The sequence below is a fragment of the Prionailurus bengalensis genome, chromosome C1 (genome assembly GCF_016509475.1).
Source record: "Prionailurus bengalensis isolate Pbe53 chromosome C1, Fcat_Pben_1.1_paternal_pri, whole genome shotgun sequence".
Taxonomy (NCBI): Eukaryota; Metazoa; Chordata; class Mammalia; order Carnivora; family Felidae; genus Prionailurus; species Prionailurus bengalensis.
Genome location: NC_057345.1, coordinates 46087962 through 46100445, shown reverse-complemented (window position 1 = coordinate 46100445; position 12484 = coordinate 46087962). Strand labels below are relative to the sequence as shown.

At 43.1% G+C, this 12484-nt stretch overlaps 1 protein-coding gene across 1 annotated transcript in view; it reads left to right on the top strand.

The window, feature by feature from the left end:
* FYB2 (FYN binding protein 2) overlaps window positions 1–12484 on the top strand; it is a 130689-nt gene that overhangs the window by 96065 nt on the left and 22140 nt on the right. Inside the window, 5 exon segments of the mRNA XM_043573341.1 lie at window positions 6788–6902; window positions 6993–7033; window positions 8346–8409; window positions 8627–8691; window positions 9336–9540. Coding sequence (XP_043429276.1) covers window positions 6788–6902; window positions 6993–7033; window positions 8346–8409; window positions 8627–8691; window positions 9336–9540 — 490 coding nt within the window.

Below are 12484 nucleotides of genomic sequence, written 5' to 3'. Positions count from 1 at the left end.
CGACTAAGACAAGTAAAGGTTACATTTTTGGAAGATGTATTAAAGTATCACAGAACTGATATAAAAAGAAAGCATCCGCATATCTGCAGGAACCGGGAGCCCTGGAAGGTGAATGCCAGAGCTACACTTGGCCTGAGGGTTTTTATTGAGCTCCGAATCCCTTGAGCCCCTGTTTTGACTGAGTGTTACGCAGAGGACAGGAGCTATATCCCGGGGCCTGCCCCGAGTGAGCTTATAATAGGAGACCCCTGTATAACGTCAGGACCTCAAAGGATTATGTCCACATAGAATGAATGAGACTCTGCCCATAGTTTAAAATGCTGTATTGTGTTCTTATAAATGTGTTATAAAAGGCTAGATCTCAAATGTTACGAACATGATAAAATTTTTTTTTTCAAAAATAAATGTGACAACAGGGGGGAAAAAAAGACATTTCTGGTGATATTAATGACACATGAGAAAGCACAGAGTTGGCATAAAATGAAAACCATGCCTTGAGAAGTGGGTAGACTGAATTTGGAGTCTAGCAAAAAAAAAAAAAAAAAGAGAGGAAGACAAGTTGAAGTTAATAAAAGAGTTAAAGGAGAGCCCTGAATAGGGGGCTGAAAGCTGTTTTCACGCAATTATGGACTGCCCACGAGGAGTCACTATAGATTTGAGGATTATGCCGTGAAGAAAACAGTGCAAAGAAGATTATTCTGAGTAATCTGTACATAACGCGCAGGCCGCGAAAGCACAAAGGGAGTCGCTGGGTCCATTAATGGCTCTTTGCATTACTTGTTTCAATAGCATAAAATGCTTAGTCAAGGAGAGTGGGCAGGAAAACAGAAAATTTTGAGAAGAAAAAGACAATGGCGTGTCTTTTCTATACTCCTATGCAAATAGGCCTCTTGTAAAAAACGAACAAACTAAAAAAAAGTATTGCTTCTTGGGGATGAAAACAAAATTAACAAAGCCTAAACCCCAGGGAGCCGAAACGTGTCCGTTTTGACCCTGGTGCTGGCTGAAGGGAAAAAAAAAAAGAAAAGAAAAGATTCCCATGAGCTGATCTTCTTGCCCACCTGCAGTTCAAATCCCCACTACTATGTGTGTGGTCCAGAGGAAACCCAATTTAGTCTAATGTGTATCAACTTGTGAGCCCTCCCAGATCACTGCTGGAAGCACACAAAATCCTCTTTGATGCAGCCTCCTTCCATCCTAGGTTTCAAGTAATTCCCCAATGTATCCTTTTAAAAATTAACAGTTCACAGGCCACAATTACTAAACACACAAGCAAACAAGTCACGGTGACTGGAGACCAGCAGAACAGCAGACAACAGGAACCAACCTGAAAGATAGTACAGATATGAGAGTTGTTAAATACAAAACATCATAGTAGATTTTAAAAAGTAAAAAGAATAGGAACAGGGAACAAACAGAATTGATAGAGGTAAACAGTAATTTGATAAAGTGATATAGAAAGGGAGTGATATCAGATTAGACACCGGTGAAAAGGAAATTAAGGAACTAGGAGATACATTCAGAGAAATTATCCCAACATAGTCCGTAGGGAATGATAGGAAAGAATGAGCAGAGGATAAGAATCCTCAAGGATAAAAGAAAAAATCTTAAAAGTAACATCAAGTCAGAGTTCTCCGAAGGTGCCCTAGAAAGAGTTGGAAGAGGAAAAAGTAAAAATAATGTCTCATCATTTTCTAGAATTGTGGAAAGATAATCAGTTTGTAGATGAAGAAGCCCCAAAGTTCCTAAGTAGGATAAATAAAAGAACACACCTAGTTAGATCTTAAAGAAACTGAAGAATAAGAAAATCTCTTCCAATATCTTCAAAGCAAACAAAGAAAAAGGTCAGTCACCCAGAAAGAAACAAGCGGGCTGACTGCTGAGTTCTCAACAAGAGTGTGTAACTTCAATACAGTGCAGCCGAAGGATCCTGAGTGTCTGTCTAGAATTGTGCAGCCCGTGCAAATGCAGGTCAACAGTGAAAGAAAAATTAAGGTATTTTCAGATGAAAAGAGACTTTTATCACCAAATGAAATCTCTAAAGGAGATTCTAAAGCATATACTTCAGGCAGAAGGAAGATAATCCTGGATAGAGAATTTTGGATGCAAGAAAAAAGCTGACCAAAAATATCAACTGAAAAAAAAAAAAACCACCAAGAATATAAAACTGGGGAGAGGGGAAAAAATACTGAACATTAATAGCACATACTTCGAGAAGGTAACTCAATTAAAGCAGTCTAAGGTTTTTTTTTTTCAACGTTTTTTAATTTATTTTTGGGACAGAGAGAGACAGAGTATCAACAGGGGAGGGGCAGAGAGAGAGGGAGACACAGAATCGGAAACAGGCTCCAGGCTCTGAGCCATCAGCCCAGAGCCCGACGCGGGGCTCGAACTCACGGACCGTGAGATCGTGACCTGGCTGAAGTTGGACGCTTAACCAACTGCACCACCCAGGCGCCCCATAAGGTTTTAATTGTAGTATTAATTTACGTTAGCCTTAGAAGAACATAGCTAGGATATATTCATCAAAAGATACCAGAGTGAAAAGGCAAGACACAGTGGAAGAGGTTATTTGATATACAGATATCTAGAGAGACAGAGAGAGATCTGTACATATAGATATATGACAAAGGACTCAGATGGAATATATAAAGCTTCTGTGAACGTCACTGTATCCAGAAAAAAAAAAAATCAGGGGCACCTGGGTGACTCAGTCGGTTAAGCATCCAACTCTTGATTTTGGCTCAGGTCGTGATTTCACAGTTCGTGAGTTTCAGCCCCATGCTGACAGCGCACAGCCCGCTTGGGATTCTTTCTTTCCCTCTTTCTCTGCCCCTTCCCCCATTTGCACTTGCGTTCATGGTCCCCTCTCTCTCAAAATAAATAAATAAACTTAAGAAGAATAGAAATCAGAAAAATGAAATGAGGAAAATGCTTGAACAGGTACTTCACTCGAAGATATTCAAAAAGTAAATACATAATAAAGAGCTCTTCAATAAGTCGTGGGGAAATGGAAATGAAACCTACAATGCGGTATCACTACCTGCCCACCCAAAATGGTTAAAGTAAAAAAGACTAAAAATACCAAGTGTTAGTGAAGCTGTGGAGCAGCTAGAACTCTCCTACACTTGCTGGGACTGTGAACTGAGGTACTCACCTTGGAAAACCGTCTGGCAGTATCTATTAAAGTCCGGCGTATGCCTATGACAGGCAACGCCGTGCCTGTTCTTGTACCAAGAGAAATGCATCCTTCAGTCTACCAAGACAGATACAAGACATTCACAGCAGAACTTTTTATAACAGCCTCACCCTGGAAACTGTCCACGTGTCCATCTAAAGTACAATGAATAAATGTAGTGTATTCACACAATGGAATAGTTACGGGAAGGAACAAATTACAACTGTATGCAACAACACAGATGAATGTCACGGAGTATTGAAGTAGGCGACACCAAAGAAAACATTCTGAATGATTGCATTAATAAAAGTTCAGAAACAAGCAGAATTTACTTCACGTGTTAGGCGTTAACGATGGTGGCTACCCTTGTGAGAAGGAATGACGACCGGAACAGAGCGTGGGAGGGGCTCGGAGGGGCACTGGCAGTGTTAGGTTTTTGAAATACGTGCTCCATGCATGACTATGTTCATCTTGGGAAAAACCATTGAGCTGTACTCTTAGGATGTGTGCTTTTTCCTGTGTGTTAGAAGTAAAATTGAAAACATACTCGGGTAACTTCTAAGCAAATGGAAACTTCCAAACAAATAGAAAAGAAAAAAGAATAAAGAGAAGAAATCTCAGTCAAGAAAGAGGAGGATGAAGGGGAAGAAAAAAGAACAAATAACAAGTATGTAATGAGATACTAGATAGAAAATTTAAAATATCAGTACACTGGGGCGCCTGGGTGGCGCAGTCGGTTAAGCGTCCGACTTCAGCCAGGTCACGATCTCGCAGTCCGAGCCCCGCGTCGGGCTCTGGGCTGATGGCTCAGAGCCTGGAGCCTGTTTCCGATTCTGTGTCTCCCTCTCTCTCTGCCCCTCACCCGTTCATGCTCTGTCTCTCTCTGTCCCAAAAATAAATAAACGTTGAAAAAAAAATCAGTACACTATAACTAAAAATTCAGTACAGAAAACACTTCTGTTAGAAGACCTATCTATTCAAATCATTTAATATTAAAAAATATTGGAGTGCCTTTTATGTGCCCGGCACTGGTCCAGGGGCTGGGGGGTATGGTAGTAGACAAAACTGATAAAAATTCCTATCCTCACAGAGGTTGCATTCTGATCAGAGGAGACAGATCATAAATATATAAACAGTAAAATATCCACTCTATGGAATGGCAGTAAATGTTACAGGGAAAAAGATAAGGCAAGGAAAGAGAATCAGGAAAGCCAAGGAGAGGTAGAAGTGGGATTTTTCAAGTAGTCATAGGTGACTTCAAAGCTGTAACGGAGATGAGGAGAGCCATGTGTATCTAGGATAAGAATGTTCCGGGGGAGAGGGGGGAAGGAGTGCCAATATCCTGGGGCAGGAGCCTACCGGGTGTGGGGGCAGAGCAGCCAGGAGGTGTGTGGCTGGAGCAGAGTGTAGTAGGAGATGAGGTCAGAGACGTGACAAGGGGCCGGATAGCGTGGGGGCTTCTATAGACCATTGCAAGAACTTTGACATTTACGTTGACAGGTTTTTAAGAACAAATGACAGGCTGTGAGCACCAGAACAGAGTGATCTGATTGCATTTAAAGAATTATCCTGGCTGCGGTCGTGAAAGAAGAAATGCGAAGGGATGAATCAAGGGGCCTGTTAGGAGCATGTGGTACTAACGTGAGAGAGAAAGGACGGGCGCTTGGAGGAGCGTGCGGGGTAGACTTGTTGAGCCGTGCTTGGATTCAGGATAGAATTTGCAAGTAGAGAAGAGAATCAAGGACGTCTTCCTGTTTGGGACCCGAACGACAGAAAGGACGAGCTGCCACTGTTTACTTAGCTGGGACCGACCTCAGGAAATGCAGATTTGCAGAGAAGAAACCTTGAGTTTGGTTTGGAACGTAATGTATTTAGACAGCCAAATGGGAGTGACGTGAAGGGTAAGGGAGAATCTAGAATTTGTGAAAGATGTCTAAGTGAGAGATGTAAATTTGGGAGCTGTCTGTGTTTTTAAGAGGAAGCCATAAACTTTAACATTTGCCGCAGCCAAAAGGAAGGATAAAAAAAGAAAAAAAGCGGTCTTGAACTAGGAGTTAGGCACCTGTGTGTGCAGCATCTTTGTTTTGTGCTGGGAGAAACTTGCTGCTAACCTCTTATGGAAAAGCAGCACGTGACGGCTCTAGGAGCTGACGTGCCTGAGACAGTTTGGGGTTCGAACATGCTGACTTCTTACCAGGGGTTAAAATTTCGTTACTTGGTTCGTTTAATTGACACAAGTCCGTTTGCTTCTTGCTTATTTCTCAGATGTATCACTTCTTCTTTCTGATTAACAGTCCATGTGTGAAAATGGTTCTGAATCACCCGTACTCGAAATATCAAACTATGCCAACTGATAAAAATACAACAGTTTTATGGTTATGACAAGTGTATAGCTCTGTGAAATAAACCAGCACCTGCAGTTAACAGGGCTCGCTACTTGCGCCCACCATCCCCGTACATTTTTCAACCTGGCACCCCATCTTCTGGCTAATTCCATCACTAAGGAGTAAGGAAATGCTAATGTGCTCGCTCAGTCAACTGGTCTAAGAAATTTGAAGAGAAAAGTGCCACACAACTGGATAAGATCATCTAAATTTCAAGAGAGAGTGGGGCACCTGGGTGGCTCAGTCGGTTAAACATCCCACTTCAGCTCAGGTCATGATCTCATAATTGGTGAGTTTGAGACCCGCATCAGGCTCAGTGCTGACAGCTCAGAGCTTGGAGCCTGCTTCGGATTCTCCGTCTGTCTGTCTGTCTCCCTCTCTCTCTCCCTCTCCCTCTCTCCTTCTCTCTCTTCTTCTCCCTCTCTCCCTCTTCCTCTCCCTCTCTCCCTCTCTCTCTCCCTCTCCCTCTCTCTCTCTCTCTCTCTCCGTCTCTCTCTCTCTCTCTCTTTCCCTCTCTCTCTCTCTCCCTCGCTCTCTGCCCTTCCCCCACTCGCTCTCATGCTCTCCCTCTCAAAAATAAACATTAAAGGGGTGCCTGGGTGGCTCAGTTGGTTAAGCCTCTGACTTCAGCTCAGGTCATGATCTCGCGGTTTGTGAGTTTGAGCCCCGCGTCGGGCTTGTGCTGACAGTTCAGAGCCTGGAGCCTGCTTCGGATTCTGTGTCTCCCTCTCCCTCTGCCCCTTCCCTGCTCACGCTCTGACTCTCTCTGTCTTTCAATGATAAATAAACGTTTAAAAAAATTTTTAAAAATAAAATTAAAAAAATAAACATTAAAAAAAAACTTATAAAGAGAGAGAAGCCCCAGGGCTGTATCCTGGAGGATATCACCATCTGAGGTCTGAGATTAGAGAAGAGCCATCAGAGAAGAGGGAGGAGTTACTGGTCACTAGGTAACGAGCACTTTTCATGAATACGTATTCATCCTTGCCACACTCACTTAAGAGTCCGTGTTTTTATTATCCCAACTTCAGAGAACCATAACTGAGTCTCTGCAAGGCAAAATGGTTTGCCAAAGAAACGCACACATCAAAATTATAATCCGGTTTTAGTTGATGAAATCTGCCTTTCCTGTTCTTGCCTCCACTGCCACGACATGTGCGAATGCATTTATGCTAGTAGCACTTGATGAGCTATTCTTCCAGGACTTTCTCTGTTTTCTTTATAGGTGGGTATGTGGAGGCCTTGGAGGTCACTAAAGAAATGCCAGGCCAGGGGGCCTGGAAGCCTCGCTCCATCTCAGAGGAGACATACGACGATGTTGAGTGCCCCAGCAGAGGGAGGTAAGTGCATCTCAGCCCTTCAGCAGTGTGGTAAGACTTTAAAGGTACAACACAACAGGTTAATGGTCTCTGTGTTACTTCTCCCCCCAGGACAAGGTCAGATTTCTCTAGCTCATTTGCTTCAGATGATGGTAAGTATAAGAAGACGTTTGCAAATGTAGGTAGGGGGGCGCCTGGGTGGCTCAGTCGGTTGAGAGCCCGACTTCGTCTCAGGTCATGATCTCATGGTGTGTGGGTTCAAGCCCCGCATGGGGCTCTGTGCTGACAGCTCAGAGCCTGGAGCCTGCCTTGGATTCTCTGTCTCCCTCTTCCTCTGCCCCTCCCCCATTCACACACTGTCTCTCTGTCTCTCTCAAAAATAAACATTAAAAAAAATTAAACTTGAAAATCCTCCCATACAGGGTAGCCTTCAATTGCATCTGTGTATCTTAAGCTGATGTATTAGGCTAGGTTAAAGCCATGCTAAGAAGGGGAAGATTATTCAGGATGCTTTGGTTCCCCTTTATTGCCCCAACATCCAACACAGCATGTGATGTTTATAGACTCTGAATGTTATATACAAAATATGCAAAGGAAGAGGGTAGAAGGATGGAATCTGTTGATAAACCTGCTTTTTTTGACTGTATCAGATCAGACTTAGGATCAGGGGAGAAGCAAATATGAATTTTCATTTTGTACCTACTTTTATAGGGGTTTAATTATTTTTACCGTATGCCTGAGGGACCTGGGTGGCTCAGTTGATTAGGCGTCTGACACATGGTTTTGACTCAGGTCATGGTCTCACGGTTCATGAGATCAAGCCCTGTGTTGGGCTCTGTGCTAACAGCACGGAGTCTGCTTGGGGTTCTCTGTCCCTTTCTCTCCAAATAAATAAACTTTAAAAGAAAATGTGGCTCGGGGCGCCTGGGTGGCGCAGTCGGTTAAGCGTCCGACTTCAGCCAGGTCACGATCTCGCGGTCCGAGAGTTCGAGCCCCGCGTCAGGCTCTGGGCTGATGGCTCAGAGCCTGGAGCCTGTTTCCGATTCTGTGTCTCCCTCTCTCTCTGCCCCTCCCCCGTTCATGCTCTGTCTCTCTCTGTCCCCAAAATAAATAAACGTTGAAAAAAAAAATTAAAAAAAAAAAAAAAGAAAATGTGGCTCAGTCCGTTGAGCATCCAACATAAGCTCAGGTCATGATCTCCCTTCGAGCCCCCCATCAGGCTCTGTGCTGACAGCTCAGAGCCTAGAGCCTGCTTAGATTTCTGTCTCCCTCTCTGCCCCTCTCCTGCTTGCTCTCTCTCTCTCTCTCTCTCTCAAAAATAAATAAACATTAAAAAAATATTTTTAAAAATGTGCCTGACATGAAAGTGTACCTAGCACATGATCGGTATCCAATAATTTCTGGTGAAATATGAATTTGAGCTATTGTCATTGTAATACATGAAAACAGTTCTTTTAATTCCAGAAGAAAATAGCGAAGAAGTGTATGAAGAGGTCTACAAAACAAAAGGCAACTACCCAAAAATAGAGTGAGTTCCTCTCTTTCTTAGCATTGTAGCTAATAGTATTGATGCTGTAGGAAAATCAGACTTTAAGAAGTAGTCTTACTTTGACTGTGTCATGCTTAGGATTTGCATCATGAGTAGAGAGAAGCTACTTTAACCTACAATTGTGATGAATAAGAGACTTGGGATTGTGTACAGTCATATGCTAGAATCTTTAATCATATTGCTTTTCTCTCTTAAGAAAACGCCCATCTCTCCAAGTAGGGAACTTTAATATCGTGTTAGGAATTAAGTCCAAAGGGAGAAGTAAATAGTAATAAAACTCGCTTCGGCCCTATCATAGCATTTGCGGAAAGAAATCACTGGTCATGACGTAATTTGTGTCTTTGCAAGTTAAGAAGACTGTCTCTGGGATTTAGACTTAATTTAATATCTAAGAATTCAGTGTTATCGGGAATATTTGTTCAAATGGGCCTTATTCGTCAACTTCAGTTACTGAGGGCACATTGTGGAAATGAAAACAGCAACGGTCAAAAGCAAGAAGTTCAAGGGTTGGAGGGAGGAGTAGTGTTCCATGCTGGGTGGGATGGTGTGGATGTATCATTCCCTCTCCAGCTCCCCTAAAAAAAACCCAAGAGCATATTTGGAAGAATTTTAATCATTAACTGGGCAATAAATGTACCACCGTTGTTGTAATATCAGTCGGTCAATTAAAAGTTGGTGACAGGGATTTCAGGAGCCACAATTGCTGTATTTCCAGTATAGTTTGTAAACTATTCTTTCCCTAAGTCATCTTCTCTGAAAGGAAGCTCTTGCTTCACATGTACGAAATAGGGACCATTCGCGGTGGATGAAGCTTGTACTGAAGTATAATTCCCTTCGTAGCTGACTGGTGTGTGTTACTTCATATTGGCATCTAAACAAATAAGACTAGCACAGAGGTTGATGAGGCATTTGCTCTCGCTTCCTGGAGTGGGACGTGTTCTGGAATGAGCCTCTTCCTTCTCTAGTACTCTCTCAAATGCCGTGTTGTTTGTATCCTCTGATTCCTCTTAGCTTAGACGGAAAAGAAGCCCTTAAAAGACTGCAGAAATTCTTGAAGAAAGAAAAGAACAGATTTAAAATGAAGAAAAACAAGTTGAAAGAAAATGTAAGGTAAAAAGTCTTTGGCGGTTGTTTTTGTTTTCCCCTCCATGGGGGAACTCGCAGTGTCAGCCTTGTGGCTCTGCGTCCTAGTCTCAGAAACGGTGCAGGGGGTATCAGAAACCAAAGCCAAAGGCCTGCTTATCACCTGCTTCTTCTTTCCAATTTGTGAATGAACCACACCCACAGCTAGTAATAAGAAGGTGACAACATCCGTTTGGAAAAAAAAAAAATTTGATGAAACAGGGTTGTAAACAAGGGTAGAGAGGAAAGCCTAAGCAAAGTCCAGAAAGTAATTTTGTTGCCATATATCCCTGTTATCACCGGCCATTGTGTTATTAATTACGTCCTTGTATGTTTTCTTGGCCCTGCGAGTTTCAGTGTTTTACCTGTCTACACTTCTGTATTCTAATTTGCATCTCTAGAGAGAAGTGATGTGTAGACAGGGGAGAGGAACTTTGCAGCTGACTGGTTCATATATCTCAAGGTGTTAGACCTGGAAAGGGCCCTCCAAGATCTCCACGCTAATTACCCGTGGTTGAGAAGGTTACACGTTCTCCAGCAGTATGGGAGGCCTGGATTCTGGATGCTAGTTACAGCTTTGTCATTTACTCAGTGTGCAGTTGTGGGCAAATCATGCCCCAGCCCATGTTTCCTCTTGCCTACAAGAGAGGGTGGGCAGTTTCTGCAGGCACTTCTCTAATATGTAGAAATGGATATAGACAGAGATCTATGTTTTATAAGAGCAGGGGACAATAAGATAATTTCCCTAAGGTCACCAGATACATTGGCATGGAATTACTACTCTACCTTGACTTTCTCGTCCTTCGTAGAAGCTGAAAGTTACATGATTTTTAGTCCAGTTGTCTGCTGGATCTAGATCTACCAAGAGATCCAACAGACCGTCTTGTTCACAGATTGCACTCCTGACCATGGAAGTAGAGCTCCAGTGGTCAGTTAGACCTACGCTTGAAGGCATACTCGTGCCCTGGCAGGTTAGATGCTTCTGACAAAAAACGATTAGCATGATGCCTGTGGTCCCTTAAAAAATTGATCCAGGCGGGGCACCTGGGTGGCTCAGTCAGTTAAGCGTCCGACTTCGGCTCGGATCATGATCTCACGGTTCGTGAGTTCGAGCCCCGCATCGGGCTCTGTGCTGACAGCTCAGAGCCTGGAGCCTGCTTCACATTCTGTGTCTCCATCTCTCTTTGCCCCTTCCCTGCTCATGCTCTGTCTCTCTCTGTCTCAAAAATAAATAAACATTAACAAAAAAATTGATCCAGGTGAAAATGCTGATATTTTTTAATGCAAATCTCATTTCCTTTTTCTTAGAACTATTCAGTGACTCCTTAATGACTTTTAGAATACCCAGGCTTTTTCTATGGCAAGTGAATATTTTATGGAAGCTCCCTTTTTGTCCAGTTCCATCTCTCACTCAGATTTCCTTTACCATCCCACATAAATACCCGACAGATGTAATTCTGCCATGGTATTGGTGCCTCCTTGCTTTAACCATGACATTCCCTTGGTCTGGAATGCACCCGCCCTCCTCCAACCTCCTTTGATTATCAGAGTTCTGGTCTTCCCTTAACATTTGGTCAAACAGTATCCCTTCTGGGACACCTTTCCTGAACCTCTCTATCCAGACCTGAATTACCTGTGTCTCCTCTGTGTCTCCCTAACATCCTGTGCATGTTTTCTAACATCTATTAATACTCCTGAGAAACCTTTTTTCTTGAAGTTAGAGAATCACAGGGTTATAAGAGAAATCCATATTATCTAGTCTAATGCAGTACAAAAGCTTTTCTGGAAACTTCCTAACAAGCTAAATATCTGTGCTTGCACACCTGTATAAAAAAGAAATTTACTACCTGCAGAGAAAGATGTTTCATCTTTAGGAAGGTCTAATAAGATTTTTCCCTTGGGCACCTGCATGGCTCAGTCAGTTGAGTTGACTGGCCCTGGGTTTCAGCTCAGATCATGATCCCAGGGTCATGGGATGGAACCCTGCATCCGGCTTCCCACTGTATGGAGCCTGCTTGGGATTCTCTCTCTCTCGCTCTCCCTCTCTCTCTCTCTCTCTCTCTCTCTCTCTCTCTCTCCCCCTCTCCCTCCCTCCCTCTGCCCCTCTTCCCAACTCACTCTCTCTCTCAAATAAAAATAAGATATATTTTTCTCATAAATTTTGGCAAAATCTGCCCCTCAGCCTTAATTTTTCAATTAATAACGTGTAGATATAACAGGACAAGATAGAATTTATTACTGTGTTTATTGAGCTTTTTGATTGAACACCAACTCCTACTTGATTACCTTACCTTCAGAGAGAGGTTTTGCAACACTGGGAATGTGACATGGAAAAAGAGTAAGGCTCTCCACCCTCTCTTTCTCTCGGATACACACACTGTCTATTAGGACAGTCATTAAATGGTCTGATTTAGGTAGAAATAAGCCAAGAATTAAATGCCAACTGGTCTCAGCTCTGCTATGAGTTTTACATGGGAACTAGATGTTAAACCTGTTCTCACACCCTCTGTTCCAGATGCACCGACTTCCTTGTTTTTCTTTAAAGAGACCTAGCACACCTCTGCCTGTCGGTCTCTGCATTGGCCGTTCCCTTTCCCAGAACGCTTTCATTCAGATAACAGTGTGGCTCACCCCCTCCCTTCCTTCAGATTCTACTCAAGTTGCCTTATCAGCGAACCCTTCCCTGACCATCTTCCGAAAAACGGCAGACCAGCCCTCACCTGCAGCCCTCCTGGCCCCTCATCTTGCTCTCTTTTGTTCATTTGCACTTCTCTCCTTAGTTGACAGAACATAAAAATCCTTGTTGCATCTGCTTCACCCTGCTAGAATCCATGAGGGCACTCATGGTTTTGTCCCCTGCTGTATCTCCAGTATAAAGAACAGTGCGTGAGACATGATAGGTACTCCGTAAATAGCTGATGAATGAGTTAAA